Source organism: Halichoeres trimaculatus, unplaced genomic scaffold (assembly GCF_033239565.1).
Source record: "Halichoeres trimaculatus isolate MK-OKI-2021-1 unplaced genomic scaffold, fHalTri1.1 fHalTri1_scaffold_21, whole genome shotgun sequence".
NCBI lineage: Eukaryota > Metazoa > Chordata > Actinopteri > Labriformes > Labridae > Halichoeres > Halichoeres trimaculatus.
In genome coordinates this window covers 11099196-11118190 of record NW_027437199.1, presented here as the reverse complement: position 1 = coordinate 11118190, position 18995 = coordinate 11099196, and the positions used below count along the sequence as shown (strand labels likewise).

General features: G+C 41.3%; 1 protein-coding gene across 2 annotated transcripts; it reads left to right on the top strand.

Annotated features, from left to right (window-relative positions):
- The first annotated feature begins 521 nt into the window (after positions 1–521).
- braf (B-Raf proto-oncogene, serine/threonine kinase) lies at positions 522–18385 on the top strand. Of its 2 annotated transcripts, XM_074697861.1 has the most exons (20): positions 522–716; positions 4489–4590; positions 4678–4965; positions 5075–5178; positions 6581–6683; positions 6789–6937; positions 8069–8188; positions 8307–8466; positions 9041–9080; positions 10192–10311; positions 11960–12096; positions 12179–12296; positions 12424–12508; positions 12600–12776; positions 12853–12899; positions 13021–13139; positions 13251–13382; positions 13614–13748; positions 14188–14341; positions 14520–18385. In XM_074697861.1, the coding sequence occupies exons 1-20, from the start codon at positions 561–563 to the stop codon at positions 14540–14542; spliced, it is 2469 nt and encodes an 822-aa protein (XP_074553962.1). In that variant the 5' UTR covers positions 522–560; the 3' UTR covers positions 14543–18385. The 2 variants fall into 2 exon arrangements, with proteins under 2 accessions (XP_074553962.1, XP_074553963.1); XM_074697862.1 differs by lacking the exon at positions 10192–10311.
- The last annotated feature ends 610 nt before the right edge of the window (positions 18386–18995 follow it).

Here is an 18995-nt window from a genome sequence, read left to right as displayed (position 1 = left end):
TACGATTCTGACTGAGCTATTTATGACAATATGTGAGATTTACAAAAGTAAAAATAAAAATGTTATAAAACTCTTAGAAGAATTAAGATAAACTTGTTAGTCGGTTGTCAGAGTAGCTCGTGTGTCACAGCTGAAGAATTGGGGGTAGAATGATTAACCCTTTGAACAATTTGCAATTGATGGTAAAAAAGACATTTACTGCATGCACAATATGCTCTCACAACATACATATATTATAATATTTCTATTTAGGGAAGCATGTTATTCCAAATAAAACAGGAAACATTCTGATTATTTTTCAGGATGATTTAATTTTTAAAATATACAACAAACAGTAAAATTCTTCACTAACCTAAAATTTTAACTCGTGTGTGTTTCTTAAAAAAAAAAAAAAAAAAAAAAGTATTTTATAAAAGTGATAACACCGAGGGCATTATTTTAGTGCTCGGAGCGCAGAACGTCCAAGCCTGGCGCTTGGTGCCCTCTGTCGCCCCCTGCCGTCCCCAGTCTCTCTCTGCGTGTTCCTCTATTATTTTCCACTCAGTTTCTCGCAGTTTAAAATGGCGGCGTTGAGCAGCGCCGAGTCTCCACCGCCCGTCTTTAACGGAGACACCGCGGAGCGGGAGCCGGGCAGCGAGCGGGGCCTGGAGGAGCTGGGCGCCGGGCTGGACGCCTCCTGCACGGCGGGGATCCCCGGGGGTCCGCAGGATGAGGAGGTAAGCGCTCCGGCGGCAGGGAGCGGGGCTAAGCTGAGCAACGGACCCGGGCTAGGAGCGGGGGTAATTGGATGTAAACGCTCAGGAAACACTGGCTGTAGCACGGATCAGGGGGGAGGCAGCGCGGAGGGAGGACGGTGCATTAAGAGGTAACAGTTTATCTGAGCTGGGGGGTCAGAGAACTGGAGCTGGCAAGGGGGGAGCGTTTATCCGGGGGAACGATGCTTGTTTCGGGCCTGCTTTATTCCTCCGCTCCTGCTCCCAATGTCCAGCAGAAAGACTCACTGCAGCTGCAGCCTGGTGCGCCAACACACACACACACACACACACACACACACACACACACACACACACACACACACACACACACACACACACACACACACACACACACACACAAAATACGCGCACACACTCACAGCAGTGTTGACGCATACACACTTTATGTGTGTGTGTGTGTGTGTGTGTGTGTGTGTGTGTGTGTGTGTGTGTGTGTGTGTGTACCGGATTGTAACGTGCTCGCAGTTTCTCCTCAGAGAGAGGTGAGGATGAGGATGGAGGGGGAGGAAGCTTACTCAAGTCGTGCCTGTGTGATGTTCAGGTGTAATGTGGCCACACAGGTTGGTTGCAAGTCTATAAGAGGCACGCACACACACATCATACACATACACACACATGAGAAGACTCTGTGTCTTCAAGATTTAACTCACACACATTGAACAGGTATCCTCAGTGTGATGCAGGTCAGAGGCCTCTGTGTTGATCCAAGACGTCAACCTCAGCTCACCAGTGGCAGGATGTTCTTTTAAAATCTTCTAACTTGTTCTCCTGTAAAACATCATCATCATCATCATCAAAACAAACCATCCCTCTCATATATTTGAGGTAATCACTAATCCAAGTTTTGTCATCTGGCTGTGTTATAGTTTGAATGTATAAGACCTTTCTTGGCTTTGGAAAACAGTCTACGGTATTTCGGAATTGTGGCAAGTACCGTATGTCTTTAAAAAAAAACATGGCCATCTGTAGTCATGTTAAATCAAATTTTACTATAGGTCTAATTGGCTTGACCTTTATCTTTTTCAGTTATCACACGTTTTTATTTGTCTTTAGATGCTAGCGGGAGAAAAGGTGGAAGATGATGTTTACTCTATGATGCTAACTTTGAGTTGACTGTCAAAGAAAAGGAAAGTAAGAAAATATCTAGATTTAAGGAGCTTAGAATGCAAGATTTGACTCTACATCTTCAAAAACTTACCCACCACATTACTTAATTTTTAAATAGTTGTATTTTTAAATGTGTTGTTGCTGATTCATTTAACGATTGGCAAGATAATAATAATGTTAATGTTCTGTTGTTTTCTGCAAAGTATCTCACCAGTAAGGGTTGCATTACATATTAAATACTTAGCAATAGTTTGAATTGAAAGATATTTTCTTTACAGTCAGTGCTTTCTCATTTGGCCTGTTTGGTGGAGAAAATGTATAATAATCATTCATTAAGATCAGTAAGTTCACCCTGACTGCCCTTTCAGCAAACCTCATCAAACCAGGGAAGAATTACTCCGTATCAGCATTCACAGAGATATCTTTAATGCTGCTACGTGTTGTTACTGAGAACGTGCAGTTCATGTGACTTTTATCTTAAAAACCTTTTTTTCTCACTAGTTCTTATCAGCACATAGTTGTTATGGAGCAGAAACACTGAACAGTTATTGTTGCACATCAAAAAGCTTTACAGAGACTTATTCAGCCTCAAAAGTGTTTTCTTCACAAGTAAAACTAGCTTATCTTGACCATAGCCAAACATTTGTTTAACTAGCATATCTGCAGTCATTACTGTCCTTAAGACTGTGTGTTGAGTGTCTGGCACTCAAAATGCAGAGAGGTCTAGCGCATATTCGAAATAGTTTTTTTCAAATGACACCGTATCACAGAGAGCAAGTGTTTTTACTTGAGTTAGCGTCACATCTATCTGGATGTCCAGCCATGCCTTCTCCCCAAACACGTGGTCATGTATCTATGAGACAGGAAGCTAATGTCTGCCAACAGACTGCTGCATATACATGTGTGTGTGTGTGCCCTGCATACGCATGTCTGTACCTGAGTTTGAGATAAGTGTCACTTTTTCTTCCCTACCAGCTGCTCAAGTGCAAGCTAATGTTAGCTGACATAGTCACTGCTAACATTTGTCAAAATAAACTATTACTGTAGCTTCATAGTGCTGTAGGTTTTTTAACTGTTTGGTTTCTTCAAAGTGTTTAATTGAACACTGAGGGGCTAGAAGAGATGTGAATTTGTTATGGGCAAAAAAATGTCAAAGACGTCTGACCAAATGGACCAATGATAGCGTTTTGTTTACAGTTAGCATCAAGCGCTGAGGCCTCCTGCTGTGTGACTCGCTGTACATTGTATTAAAAGAATGAAGCTGTTGACCTGAGGTGATGTCAGTCTAAAAGTTATTCATTTTTTTAGTATTTTTATTTGTTCATCTTTGTACACTGTTAATGCTGTTAATTTTTAGTTTATTGTTATGATACTGCTTTCAACTGGCACACAGGTTGTGATTGAGCTTGGGTATTGAGAACAGATTTTAAATATCTAAATTTTAAGGATCCGATTAGTCGTGCATTTAGGTTCTGCTCTCTGGTTCTGTAAAGCATTATAAATCTGTGTTTGAAAATAGTTTTCCTGTCTGCCAGGATCATAGACTGTTAAAATTTAAGAAAATAGTCTCTGTGACGTCACCCATGTATTTGATAGAAGGTTTTGAAGCACTTGGTCAGTAAGGGAATAATGGCAATGCTAAATTCAACAAAGCTTCGTTCGAGGTTATAATGAGAAAAAGAGGCGGGTCTCGAGCGTCTTTGCTGAAAGCTACAGGGTGCCTCCCTGTCCGTCAAGTCAGCTATGCCCTTATATGGCCATAACTCGTGAGTTTGATAACAAGATATCAAACAATTCGCCAGTATGTGTTGATAGAGAAATGAGCGATTCAGACCTAAATCATTTTTGAGCCAGGATGTAATAAGTACTGTTTTTTGCCTCAAAATGTATGTGGTTTCCATTTTTTCTTCACCCAGCCTTAAGTAGACTGTCCGAGAACGGCAGTTTTTAGCACCTCTGTGTGGGCTTTTTGACCACAGACCTGCTTTATTGGCTTAAAGCTATATCACATGACCCTGCATGTCAACAAATTCATATTGGTGGACAGCAGCAAACAATTTAACATTTGGCTAAGCTGTGCTAAAAGAATTATGTTGACAAATATTTTAGATTCCTTTTTCGTTAGATACGAGTTCAGGGAATGCGTCTCCACACTTCAGATATAACAGGTTAGGAAAAATTGACTTAAGGCTAAGATGACTTCTTCTGTGTTGACATTTACTTTTGATTCTGAGTACTGTCTAACCAACAATTTAGGAAGCTGGCCGAAATTTGATTTCATCAATTTGATTTCATTCTATTTAATATTTAAATGTTTGTTAGCTGGTGTCAATGGTCAACAGTCGTTGCCTCTTTTTGGTCTGAACAGACTGTTGCTGCCTCAGCTAAAGCTTATTTTGTCTTAAACACTTCTTCATTACTTTTTAAAGTTCTGACATGAGTTAATTTCATGCAGTTACTTTTTAGCAATCAAAAATATGATGTAGTCCACCTGAAGTGTCCTCTTTTTTTAACCCGAGGTCATCTCAGCCTTTTGGTTTCAAACTATGTGGTCTATTTACTAAAATGTGACTATTTTTTCTTTCATGTTTTGTTCTGTGCACAGATCTGGAACATCAAACAGATGATAAAGCTGACACAGGAACACTTAGAGGCTCTTCTGGACAAGTTTGGAGGAGAACACAACCCTCCCTCCATATACCTGGAGGTGAGACAGGTTTTAGTTAAACCAACAGAAGCTCATCATCATAAATGTATTGAATGTTCATGTGTTGACTCTCCTCCTCTCCTCCAGGCGTATGAGGAGTACACCAGTAAACTGGATGCTCTGCAGCAAAGGGAGCAGCAGCTGCTCGAGGCCATGGGCAATGGGACAGACTTCCTCTGCTCTCCAACTCCCGTCCCCGCTCTGCTAGAAGTCAAGATGGGGGGCTGTGGGGTCGGAGGGGGGGCTCAGGCCTTCCCCTCAGCTCCCAACACCTTAGCTGTCCTGCAGACTCCCATGGACGCTAGCAGAGCCAACCCTCGCTCCCCACAGAAACCCATCGTCAGGGTCTTTCTGCCCAACAAACAGAGGACAGTGGTATGTTCATATGCGGTGGAAATTATTACAACGGTTTGGGCTTCACCAAGTGTAAAAAAATTAATTTTTTGGTCCATCAAGTCATTGATTTGTGCTGTGATGTGTTCAGGTACCCGCACGTTGTGGGATGACCGTACGAGACTCGTTGAAGAAGGCTTTGATGATGCGAGGACTCATCCCAGAGTGCTGTGCTGTCTATAGGATACAAGACGGGTGAGTCCGTCGCTAAATGCTATAAAGATTCACTGTTTAAATGAACAACCCCCTTTTTTTAACTCACTTTGGCTCCGTTTCCACCAAGCGTTACGGTTCAGTTCATCTTGCCTGCTGGGATTTTTACAGGCTAATCCCCAGACAGACCCCCAAATAACCGAGATGGGCCGTCCCACTTTTTGGGACCCTTCCGTAGGGGTGCCAGACTGAACTGATCTGATCTCAGAAGGTGGAGCTACAACACTGCAGACCGTTAATTGGTAGAAAGAATCGTGACTTACCATGCGACAGCGGCTGAGTTTCTCTTGGTGCCACACAAAACAAAGCTTGATTGCACTTTTTTATCAAGAGCCACGTGCCAATCACAAAGAGGACGAAATGCTGGATGTCTTCAATCATCGTTCTTTGTTTGCAGTGTTGCGTTTTTCTTCTTCGTTGGATTTATTAGCCTTGCAATGCTGTGTTCATGGAAAATCACTTACTCTTCCGCTTCCTCACAGTCACAAGGATGGGTTCAGGTACCTAAACATGGTACCTTTTGATTCTACGTGAATCGGTACTCGGTACTTTTGACAGAATTCGGATGGTACCTATAAAGGTACCTAATTCGGTACCCATCTCTACATGCCGCCGACCACGAGGGGGCATGGTTGGCTGTGGAAACGCAAACAGGACCAAGCTTAACCGAGCCAACCTGTACCAAACCGTACTGATCTAAACCGGACTGTGGTGGAAACAGGGCTTAAATTTACATAACAGAAATAGCCGTACATCATCTTTAGCCAGTTAATTTGCATTGACACTGAAAACACGGCCCTGATAGGCTAAGATAGTATGAGACCATATTATTTATCTGTATCTGATAGAAAATGAAATACTTGTTGTAGTAGTTCTCTATAATATTTTGGCTGTAAGATGTTTTGGTTTTCTGCATCACAGAGTTTGATTGGATCTTTCTGGCCATGGTGTTTAAAAAGGGTGAATTTTACTTTCTGGTATTGCAAACATAGGTTTAATTTTAAAGTTACTAAATATTACAAAATCTTCACAAGGTCTTACAAGACTTGCTGAAATGATGAGTTCATCCCATACAGATCCAAAAAACTGGTTCATGACACATCAGATTGGGCCTCAAATACCAAGAGCTGCCCGTAGCTCCACCCCCTACAATCCTCCAGAGGGCTGGCCAATCAGAGTGAAGGGAGTGTAGTGGGGAGGCTTAAAGAGATGGAAGCTGAAATGAGGGGTTTTTAACACCAGTGTGAGAAAAATAAGGATTTTATTTTTTGCAGTAAAGAGGGACAAAAGAAGGGGAGAAAAAAGGTGATATATACCCACTCTTTAACACCAGCAGCACTTTGAGGTACAGTGAGTTCTCATCACTGTCCACATTTTGTTTCAGAGAAAAGAAGCCCATTGGTTGGGACACAGACATCTCCTGGCTGACGGGAGAAGAGCTGCACGTGGAGGTGTTGGAGAATGTGCCGCTGACCACACACAACTTTGTGAGTAATCAAAGACTCACACGATGACAGAGAGTGAAAGTTTTGTATTAACTCGATCTGTCAGCCTGGTCCTGATGTCGTGCTTTATTTTATTTTCACCCACAGGTGAGGAAGACCTTCTTCACACTGGCCTTCTGTGACTTCTGCAGAAAGCTGTTGTTCCAGGGTTTCCGCTGTCAGACCTGTGGCTACAAGTTCCACCAGCGCTGCAGCACTGAGGTTCCCCTTATGTGTGTCAACTACGACCAGCTAGAGTGAGTCACATCTGAGAGTCCTCTTTGTGGTCTTAGGGACTTTTGTTTCTAGCATGGGGCCTTGAAGCTGACCTGTCAGGTTGCATTGTGGAAAATGTTGAAGATCTCCTGCAATGACTTTGAACTTTTAAGTGTCAGTGTCAGTTTTGGAGACTGTAGTTCCCTCCTCCCCTCCTCCATCTTTTCTGGTTTGGTAATGCTTCTATACTTGATCATAATATTGTTTGGTTTACTTTAGGAGGTGTAAAAGCACTCATATTCGCACCAAACTGTTTGGTTAAGACACTTTTGCTTTGGTGCACTGTAATGTTTCATGCACCATCTCTCTGGAGTGAAAACAGAAAATATCAAACCTCTTGCAGGGTCAAAGAGAGGAAAACTAAAATGAGCCTTCCACATGTAGTTCCACCAAAAAGTCTTAATCCCTAAAAGCCTTTCTTACCTGAATTCCTTGATGTCTTGTGATGGTAACAGTGACGTATGTCTGTGAGTTTCTCTGCATGTGTTTGTATGGGTCAGCCTTACTCCACAAAGCACCTGCAGCCAGCAGAGCAGCAGGAGTGAGAGGCAGCAGCTCCACCAAAAATGCCTTTATTAATTCATGACACAACTATTTCTGCACAAATGTATCCTGGCTTTTTGGCAAATAGAGCTGTGAAGTCTACTCACCAAACTGCTCTTTTTATTGTTTTGTAAAATTGTTTCCCAAATTTCAAGCAGACCTACAAACCTGAACTGTTGAATCTGCCTTTTAGACCATGTCTAATTTTTTTCTATATTTCTTGTAAAGAAAAATTCAGTTCGATGTGTTTTTTCCCCACAAACTGAAACATTTTCAGGCTTTTTAAGCCTTTATTGCAGAGGACAGGGAAGTGAACAGAGCAGGAGGATTGGACTAGACATGTTTGATTCACCCCAACACTTTGAAATGGTTACAGCTCATTGGGGTGATTGTACAGGGGGCTTAGTTTCACTCATCTTACAATATAAAATGTTTTAGCTTGCCGAGTTCTCTGCCTGTCTGTCAGTTCTTTTGTCATTCAGGAGACACATAATGGATATTTAAGTCTACAAATTCAAGCTCTGTTTAATGAATGATTTTCAGATGAATAATAAATGAATCTCCTGCAGCTTGTTGTTCGTGTCCAAGTTCTTCGAGCATCACCCGTTCACCCAGGAAGAGGTCTCCTCAGAGGGAACCACACCCGTGTCCGAAGCCTGTCCATCACTCCCCCCATCTGACTCCACCGGGTCAGTCCTCCAGCTTCACACTCCTCCCTCCACATTTTTCACTAACACATTGTTATAAACTTTCTTTTACTATAAAACAAAAAAAGACTCAATTCAGTCGTAAATTTTGTTTTCCCAGGTCAATATGCCACACCACTGTGTCCCCGTCCAAGTCCATACCCATCCCACCCAGTTTCAGGCCCAATGAGGAGGACCACCGCAACCAGTTTGGCCAACGAGACCGTTCGTCCTCTGCCCCAAATGTTCATATCAACACCATTGAGCCAGTCAACATTGATGTGAGTCTTTTTTGGTGAAACCCAAGCCCTTATTTTTACATTTTCTTCTTCCCATGAGAGATGCAAGGAGATGAAAGAGGGTCTGAGAAAATCAGTTTAAAAAGACACGAGATGATGCGGTGAAAGCTACAGCTGATCACCACAGGTTTAACAGCTGTTTGTCTCCACACATGTGGAGACTGTAGTTATTCTGATTAAAAATGAACATTGAGAGTGCCTTATCTTTGAGTTTCCCCTTTTAAACAAACACCTTCACTCTGGCTGCTCTCATGTATCCTCTCACTGCACCTCTGATTTCCCTCCTCTGTCCTCGATCCTCTGTCTTTTGAGCAGAATTAAGAGTTTTGGAATGCCGGTCAACAAGCCGGATTCATTAGTACTCCCAGTTCTGCAGAGGACAGAGGAGACTGTAAATAAGGGCTTTGGGATTCCCCCCTGTGATACTTTCTAGAAAAACAACATTGCTGCAGCTACTGCTACTCGACTTTTTCTTCCATTCCTGAGCTCCTGCAAGCAGTGCGCGTTCATTGGTTTTATGAAACAGATCTTGATACCCCATCTCTGCCCCTTCCAGGACCTGATTCGAGATCAAGGCTTACCAAGATCTGATGGAGGTAAGGATCAGTGTCAGAGACTTCAGGATCATTCTGTGGCTTTTTCCCACCATCCCGCGTCTGCGTGTTCTGGTCTTATGTGTGTGTGTGAAGTTCAGTCAGTTGTGTGTAGTGCTGCTCATGAGCAGTCACTGAGAGCAGGTTCACTCAAGTTTCAGCAGACCTCCTAACTGTGTTCTTACTATACATTGAGCTACTGTACCAGGATGAGGTCCTCCACTTTAACATGGAGCAGAAACATTTACTAAAGTTTTCTCCAATTAAAATAAACCCAGAAGATTTGAAACCTGTGTAGGGTGAAGTGATTGATTGGGTTTTATGCTCAAAATGAGAAGAAAATAGCTCAGGGAACAGGGACCAGCAGAGATGAAATCATCACAAGCTATACTTTTTTTCCAGGCTATTTCAGTAATTCATAAAAAGAATTTTAGGAATATTTCCAATTTTTTATCTTTACAGTTTTTGGTATTTCTTGCTGCTTTAATTCATTTCAGGGTTAGGGTTCATGAATTCCCCTTCTGGCATGAATAAAGTATTTTTTTTCTTTATCTTTTATCTTTATCATTGCTAGCAGTCTGGGTAGCTGCTTTGCAGACTGAATGCAATGCAAGCTCTTTTTTTTTTAAGATTTATAAAATAACACTGAGAATAAGTAAATAATGACAGTAATGTGCGTGCTGTATTATGGTCTGATTCCATAAACAAAAAAATAAATTAAGTTTAATTGGAGGCAAAACAAAGAGGACACAGGGTGTTACTTATCTTTTGTGTCTGTTTTGAACCTCAGACCAACCCAGACTGATGTACGTGATGCTAATTTTATGCTAAGCTTACCCTTACTCTCATCCATACAGCAGATATTATATTGATACCTTTTGAAGGAAAAAAAGAGCAGTTTCAAAAATTATTTCACTGAAATGTCTTTTAACAGTGCATCCTAAATTAAAATGTAGCACTTAAAGACCTGCAGACAATCACAGCTCATCTAAATGCTAATAGCTAACTGTAGTTGTTCTCTCCTTCTATTAGCTGTAGCCTTAGACAGTAGTTGGAGGTGCGAGGGGCAGGGTGAGTAGCAGTGATGGTCTGTCTGTTTCTCTTTGCCCTGCAGCCCCCCCGAACCACCCCGCCCGCTGCTTGAGGAAGCACCGAACACGGACCTCAAGCCCCCTCCTATACTCCTACCCCAATGACATAGTGTTTGATTTTGAGCCCGAGCCTGTTTTCCGAGGTAGTTAGGCCTCTGTGTGTTTCTGTGTCCTTCATTCACCCTAAACCCCATCCAACCCCCCACCCCTTCTCCCCAGATCTTACCCATCCCTGTGTCACTGTGTGTGCCCCTGTTCTTTTCCCTCTTTATGTCCTCACATGCTCTTTGTACCACACACCTGACACACCTCACAGAGACCTCACCACCAATCACACACCTCTCTCTCTGTGGATGATGGTTTAATTGCTGATTGATTTGATTAGTGATTATCGTGAAAAAGTAATAATAGGAAGTTTAAAATACATTTTTCTTCCACACATATTCATCATTAAATAACACAATCAACCATGTGTGAAAAGACACACAGCTTGATTTTGAAAAGGACAAAATCAGTGTCTTAAAGGCATTAACGGCTAAAATGATGAGCTAAAATCACAGATAAAGGTGTTTGGCCCAAGAACACTTATTAGAGACTCATGTGGTTAACATTGTGAGTTTTACTTTAAAGTAGTAGATAAATGATGAAGTTGTTAGCTAACACATGGTAACAGAAGATCAGATGATGTAGTTTGCTCAAACAGGCTAATGGATAAATAGCCAAGGCTAGCTCACAGAAGCAGGCCACTAGTTAGCAGGCTAATAGCTGTACTGTGAAAACCTTGGCAAACATTAGTTAGCTGTAGAGGGCAAAAAAAATTATTCAGTTAAAACAGTTAGCTAAAAAATTACTTATAGTTATAGTTTATTAATGATTAGCTTATAAAAACTGGCAGCTAACACAGGGTAATAGGTGAATTGTTAAATATGTTTTGTGTGTGTTTTTTTCAATGTTTTTAGCAACAGCAGAGTCATTTAGTGATTGTTTTTTTAAGAGGAAAATTCACATTATAAGTTGTAAATATTAGAAGCAAAACTGTTAGCTAATTAGACCAGTGTAGCAGTAGCAGGCTAATGTTTTAAAGATTGTTGTATTTCACTGAAACAGACTTATGTTTGTATGGTTCAAATAGTCAGCTTAATGTACTTGGCTAAAGCTAGCCAATGGATACTCATTTAAAGTAAAAATGATGAACTAAAGCAGGCTAATGTGTTTACAGTTTGATACGCTAAAGCTAGGTAACTAAGACAGGCTAAAGTAGAAATAGCTTGTTAAAGAAGGCTAATAAATAATGAAATAGCATAAATGTTGGGCTCAGGCAGGCTAATAGATCAATGTTGAAATAGTTAGCTAGAATGAAGTACCAAATAAATGTTCAGAACACTTAGACTATAAGCTAAAGCAAAAAATAGTTTAAAAAATAGTAAAGTATGTTTTGGTAAAATATGTAAATAATCTGAATGTTTGAAATAACTCTCTTCACAGATCTGGAGTTAAAACAATAATCTTCAATTTAAAGGATAGCAGCTAAAAAATAATCAATACGAAATTATCTTTTTCATACAACCAGGGAAAACATTTGTGAGCTACTGTTACTATGAACTGCCATCCAACAAACACCCCTCACCTCTCCTCTGCATGTGATCACACACACCCACTCACAGACACACGTACAGCTTGTACACACACTTATATACCTGTCCTCACATCCCTCTTTTCCTTCACCTCCTTTTTAATCAGTGTTCTCCATCCACTCACCTTCCTCCTCCTTCTATTATTTCCCCTCTCCAGGTTCAACCACAGGGCTGTCGGCCACACCCCCTGCTTCTTTACCTGGCTCTCTGACCAACGTCAAGGTCCCTGTGAAGTCGCCTTGCCAACAGAGGGAGCGGAAATCATCGTCCTCGTCTGAGGACCGCAATAAGATGGTGAGGGTGTCACGAATTTGAGAGATGTTCTTTAAGATGAGTTTTGTGTGCGTTTGTGCTGACTTTGCACCGTGTGAAACAGAAAACTCTGGGAAGGAGGGACTCTAGTGACGACTGGGAGATCCCAGAGGGTCAGATCACTCTGGGTCAGAGGATAGGATCTGGATCCTTTGGGACTGTCTTCAAGGGAAAGTGGCACGGTGAGACACATCAATAAACCTCAGAGCTATCCACACTCACTGTTGTTTGGAAACAATGAAAAATTATTTGAAGTGCAATCATCCTCCGTCAGACATAAGTCCTGACATTACCTTTGCATCCTCTCAGGTGATGTCGCAGTGAAGATGTTGAATGTCACTGCGCCCACACCCCAGCAGCTTCAGGCCTTCAAGAATGAAGTGGGAGTCCTCAGGTAGTGTTTGACCCCTCGTTTTTAAAAAAGACGTGATATGTCTCTTCTGTTTATAAAGTTTGATATGCTGTTCTGTGTGTGTCTCCACCAGGAAAACACGTCATGTAAACATCCTGCTGTTCATGGGCTACACCACCAAGCCTCAGCTCGCCATTGTGACACAGTGGTGCGAGGGTTCGAGTCTGTACCACCACCTGCACATCATCGAGACCAAGTTTGAGATGATCAAACTGATCGACATCGCCCGGCAGACCGCTCAGGGCATGGAGTGAGTTTACCTGCAGGTACACAATCAGTCAGAGTGGAATGAGTGTGTGGTTTAATATCTGTTGTCTCTGTTTCAGTTACCTGCACGCCAAATCCATCATCCACAGAGACCTAAAGAGCAACAGTATCCTTTTCACACATCTTCGTTTGTTGAAACGTGATCCAAGGAAAGTGAGTTTGGGATAGCAGGTAAAGGATTTCTCTATATTTAAGAAGAAGAGTTTCCTTTACCTCCTCCTTCTCAGATATCTTCCTCCACGAGGATCTGACAGTGAAGATCGGAGACTTCGGTCTGGCTACGGTCAAGTCTCGCTGGAGCGGTTCACACCAGTTTGAACAGCTGTCTGGCTCCATTCTGTGGATGGTCAGTGATTTGTCTTTTTAAATTAAATCACTTGAACGAATATAAATACCTGGAATAGAAGGGTTTATTGTGTGATGTGACTGAATGTGTGCCCTGCTCTCTGTCTGCTAGGCTCCAGAGGTGATCAGGCTGCAGGATAAGAACCCATACAGCTTCCAGTCAGATGTTTACGCCTTCGGCATCGTTCTATACGAGTTGATGTCTGGAGCTCTGCCGTACTCCAACATCAACAACAGAGACCAGGTAGCAGGATACGCCTGAATCAGTCAATGTAACTTCTATGATCTTTGGTTGGATTTAGACCTTACCTTTAAAGAGATGTCAGATTTCTCTTAAGTGTCTAAACCTCCACTTAGGGAGATAGTTTCCCCACGCTGAGGTTGTTTGCTGGTCTTGAAACAACCAGTGTATATACCATTCCCTGAATTCTGAGCTCTTCAACACATTCACAGCCTGTTTCTCTTCGTCACACAGATCATCTTCATGGTGGGTCGGGGTTACCTGTCTCCTGACCTCAGCAAAGTGCGCAGCAACTGTCCCAAAGCCATGAAGAGGCTGATGGCCGACTGTCTGAAGAAGAAGAGGGAGGAGAGGCCTCTGTTTCCACAGGTGAGACTTGTACACAATCTCATTCTTTTACTCTGTTCTCATTTTTAACTTTCGCCTCTGTTGATCAACCTCAAACTGAATTGGTTCAAATAGAAGCTAGTGTTTTAGTCATACAACAAGATTCAGAAAAAAAAGGGACAATTTTCAGATTTCTTATCATTTCATGTTTCTTTTTGTCAACGTGGTTCCTACCAGGGAGATTGATCTGTTCTGCCACCAGATGGCCTCAGAGGTTTACAATCTGGAGGAGGAGCAGCCGATTAAAAGCAATGGGTCTTACCAAAGAGGGCAAAACCAAACAGTTTTAGATACCAGAAGACATAAAAAAAACAAAAGAAACCCAAAATAATCCAGAAAAAGTAGCATCGAGTGAAAGTGCCCCAAACAAAACTCACCTGTGGTTTTGTGACTTTGTAACTTCCTGTGTCTTTATTTTCAGATCTTGGCGTCCATTGAGCTCCTGGCTCGCTCTTTACCCAAAATCCACCGCAGCGCCTCGGAGCCTTCATTAAACCGAGCCGGCTTCCAGACCGAGGACTTCAGCCTGTACGCCTGTGCTTCACCCAAAACCCCAATCCAGGCAGGGGGCTATGGTGAGAGAACAATATTGAAAAAACACGCTAGCTAAATTTAGCATCCAGTTATCACTGGTAAGGTAAATGTGACATTTTTATTACTACAGGTTTGTTGCACAGTATCTTCAGTAATATGTAAAAAGTATGTTATCCAGAGCTCTCACACTAACTTTGTTTGTCTCTTTGTTCTTTTCAGGCGAGTTTTCAGCGTTTAAATAAGAGCTGCAGTTTTCTTCAGTCCGTCCCTCTCCACCTCTCTAAAGTCTCGTGTCCATGCGGTGGATTCATTCATTTCTGAACAAACAAAGAATGTGCTTTTTTCTTCCTCTGTTCACCCAAAGGAGGCAGCGTCCCCGCAGTCCCCCCAACAAACGGGCGAACAGCCGCAGAGACAGACCCAATTAGGAAATACAACAAAATAACACCTACAAATGAGACGAAGGGCAGAAAAAAAACAAATGATTTCCAAACCAAAAGAGTTTCAAGAGGAGACACCTGCCTGCTGAGAGAGCAGAAAGAGGAGAGACAGTAGAAAAGGAGGAGGAAGAAGAGGAGGTCATGTCCTGCGCAGGGGGGGCCAGGGTGCAGGAAGCACTTAGAGCGACAGCCAGGTGTTAGCCCGATCCTGAGATGAGCTCAATGGTTCACCCCGAAGGAAGACAACTTAAAGAGAGATTTATTTTTAATTTCCTGTTTGTTCTCATGTTACAGAATTAAGCTAGCAGCTGCTGCTAACACTGAGCTTCTTTTGTTACTTTTGCAGCACAAGCCTTTGCTTTTTTGTCTTTTTGGACTGACCAAATCCTGCAAACCCTCATTTGCCCCTGAGATGGAACAGCAGCTGAAAGATTTAGCTTTTTCTACCTTTCCAAAATCCTCAAGTGGAAGCTATGGAAGTGTTTTTTGGACCACTGTAGACGCGTGGATCCTCTTTTTCCCCCTGGAGGATAAAGTGCTGATGTGTTTGGTGCGACGTAGCTCTTCAGCGTTCACACCAAGCCGAGGAATGTGTACAGGACCTGCAGCTTCTCTTCGTTTCAGCGTCGCCACAAGGCATCTTCTCCGAGTGCATGTCGGGTCATTTTTCTTTTTCTTTCCTTTATTCTTGCTCACGTGGCTTTAATATTTGCACTCAGCTTGAAACAGGGACCTTATCGTTTCCGCTGCAGACTGACGGCTGCTGCGTTTCCTGCTGAACGGACGAATCCCACCTTTACTTTGTTGACACACACGTGCACCTGTACTCTTCATTCCAGCGTGTGTTCAGGGTCGTAGGTGTTTATTCCAGGGTGATTTTGTTATCGTCGATGTTTGCCTTTTTTTCTGTACAGGCAGGCCTGCAGATATTTACTTATTTATGTGATACTTTTGTTTAGTTTATGAATTTATTTTCTTTAAATGTAAGCTATCAGTCTTTCTTTTGGACGCCTGTTTTAGTCTTCTTGACTCGTGTACTTGCACTTTGTGGAGATGGATCAAAGCAAACGAGCAACTTGCCTTTTGTTTTTGTTTTGTTTTTTTGATTAGTTTTTTTATGGACCCACAGAGCTGATGAATGAATGAATGAAAATTCATCTCCTGATGATCGAGTGTGAACTGTGAATATTGACCTGGAGGGTTCAGGATGGATTGTGATGGAGAGAAAGAGCCCAGCTGAAACTTCCATCCAAACTCTGACAGTCTGATTTTTATCTTCACCACCACCATCACCTGTCACGTCTATCTCTTCATCATCAGCCTCATTAATTTAGCTTGTTAGCACAGTGTGAAGGTCAAGGGTTAGAGAGCACCCCTGGTGTTGCTGGAGGAAAATAGTGACCTTAATGTAAACCTTTTGTTACTTAATCTGGATCCACAGACTTTAATCCAGTCTGCAATTTTTTTTGCCTTAGGAAGAGTCATCAACGGTGGGCGGGGCTTTGATAGTCAAAAGTTTCTTCAACTGTTGCGCCATGGTTTCATAACAGTTTGGTCAACTGTGGCTTCAGTTTTGTGAACTGTGGGAACAGTTAGGTTAGAAACAGTTTTGTTAACTGTAATTCTTTTCAACTGTGGGAATAATTTCGTAAACTTGGCTTCATTGCACCACTTGTGGGTCAGGTTTTGAAGACAGTTACGGTTGTAAGAGCACTAGTTATGTATGTGCATTAGACACTCTTCACTTGCCACTTCAATTCAAATCTTTTAATTTCAAGCAAACAGAAAATCAGACTCTATTCAACTAACAGGATTATGAACTGGTTTGTAAACTGAGAGAACAGAATTAAATGTTTCCTCAGCTAGCACCAGGGGGGGCTGTCCAGGATTAAACTGAAACGCTGCCCATCTATTATTGACACCACATATCAGCGGGTCATGTGACCACTTTCCTGTTGAGGGGGCTCATAAATCATCAGTTTTAAAGCTGTTTTTCCTTCAAAAGAGCTTTTCAAATATGTGAAGAAGGATTCAGTTGGCTGCTTTTTGTTGGGTAGAAATGTGACTAAAGCTTAATATAAAACTCAGATTTTGACCAAATCCCTTCTGAACATTTTTGCGTGGACTTGTGGCTCAATTCCAGAATTAGTTCGTACTAAAAAGGGAAAATATGACAGAGTTGTCCTCTCAAATATCAGCTGTGGACATTTTAATCCACCTGCACCAGGAGCATTGGTAATCTGAATTATCATTTTGGTGCAGCTGATTTACACCTGAATATTTCTAATTGCTGTTTATAATTTTTCCTTAGTATTTTTTTATTCAGTTCAGCACATTTCAAAAAGTTGAAAAGTTTTCCTTTTTTTATTTCTTTATCATCAATCTGAGTAGTTTGCGCTTCATACTGAAACAGATCTACACCTCAAAGTAATCCCACAGGGAAGCACTTTAAGTGTGTTATTTGGATTACCCTGTTAACATTTCACAGTTGTATAATCTTCAGTTTACTTACATGATTAATTTCAAAAATTTCAAAGCACTGTTCAGAAATCTAAATGCTTGATTTCCGGTCATAAATAGAAAAGAGAAAAGTTGCAAATTCTCACATTTATAATGCTAAACATTGTCGATGTTGATGCTGCATTGATTTGCTTATTTTAAATCCACTGCCAGTTATTGGAACTCCTGGGGTGCGTTCCCTTTTGAAAGATTGGCAAATTGTTCATGCATATCACTGAACGTCAATTCACAAGGGGTAAAAATCTGCTCCACTCACGGCTTAAATCTTACTGTTTTTAGGGAAACTAACTGATTTGGATGTTGATTCATGTTTTAAACATCACAATTTAACACAAACCTTCATTGTTCATCAGTGTTCTTAGCAGATGACGACACATCTGAGATTTCTATCTCCAGTCCTGCCAAAAACAAACCAAAGGGTAATAGACGAAGCTCTAGGTGTAAACTCAAAGTGGGTTTTACTCTGGGCCTGAGTTGTTCTAGAGGTGAAGAATGATAAATATCACAATAAAACAGCAAGCAGGTGGCGTTGCAGTCAAGGTTTTTCCATTAGCTATAATGTAGAAGTATTAAAAGCTCCACATGGCCTTCGCCCTCCTTGACCGGCTCTATCACATCATCCTCATCATCATCATCATCATCAGGTTGTTAACAGTGAACTCCTCTGAGCGCTGTATTTATTCTCTATTCTAAGACGTTAACATCCTCCTCTCCACTTCTTCATCACTCACCTACTCTTCTTTCTTCTCAAACATTCCCTCCTCCTCTTCCTCCCTGCCTGCACCTTAAACCCTCCTCCTCCTCTTCCTCTCTCCTGAACCATGAAGAACTTTACAGATTTTGTTTTTGTTTATTTGTTCCTCGTGTAAATATGTGTACAGATGAAATCCTGTCAGTTTGCTAGGAGGCATGGAGACTACAAAATGTAACAAACTATAAAATGTTGAAAATAAAGAGGCAGAGAGTAAGAAGAGGTTTTTGATAGGCAGAAACTGAGACAAACAGTGGGGTGTAAAATATTTAAGGCTGTATCATACGGAGAAAGAGCTTAATGTATTTGTTGTGAATATGAAAAAACTGATATATTAAAGAAGTGCATGAAAACTGTAGCTTTGTGTTTGTTTGAATTAAATGGGAATATTTCAACCACAAGGTGGCAGTATTGCACACTGAAACCAGACATTTACAGACACCTTTTGTACAAGCAAATATTTTAAGCCATACTTTGATATTAATAGTCAAAATAAAAGTGTGTTCTTGAAAAAAGCTGTTTCGGGTTAAAAGGCTTCAAAGTTAAATTAGTTGAATCAAAAGTGACTAAAACTACATTTTGATGCAGATTATTGCACAGATGTGAGATTGTTTGAAATTATATCTGCTTATAAAGTGCAAGTCATTAGGTTGTTTTTGTTTTTTTTGTTTTTTTTAACTGTGGGTTGTAATTTACAAGAGATCACTTAATTTGTTCAGCCTTGGCCTAAAAATGTTAAAAATGTTTTTAATCAATAGCTTTAAAAACAGCAAGTGGAATCAACCAGATGCAATACAAACCCTGAAAAAAATACACAAGAACGGCAGCTGTCAATCATCGTTAAATGTGACCTCAAACCTCATTTTTAACCTCTAATGACTAATGAAAACAAAACTTTTCCAAAAAAAAAAAAGAGAACTTAAATACACGGCAGCCAAATAACATCTTCAAATAAACACAAACATGGGTTGTGAGAAACATTTC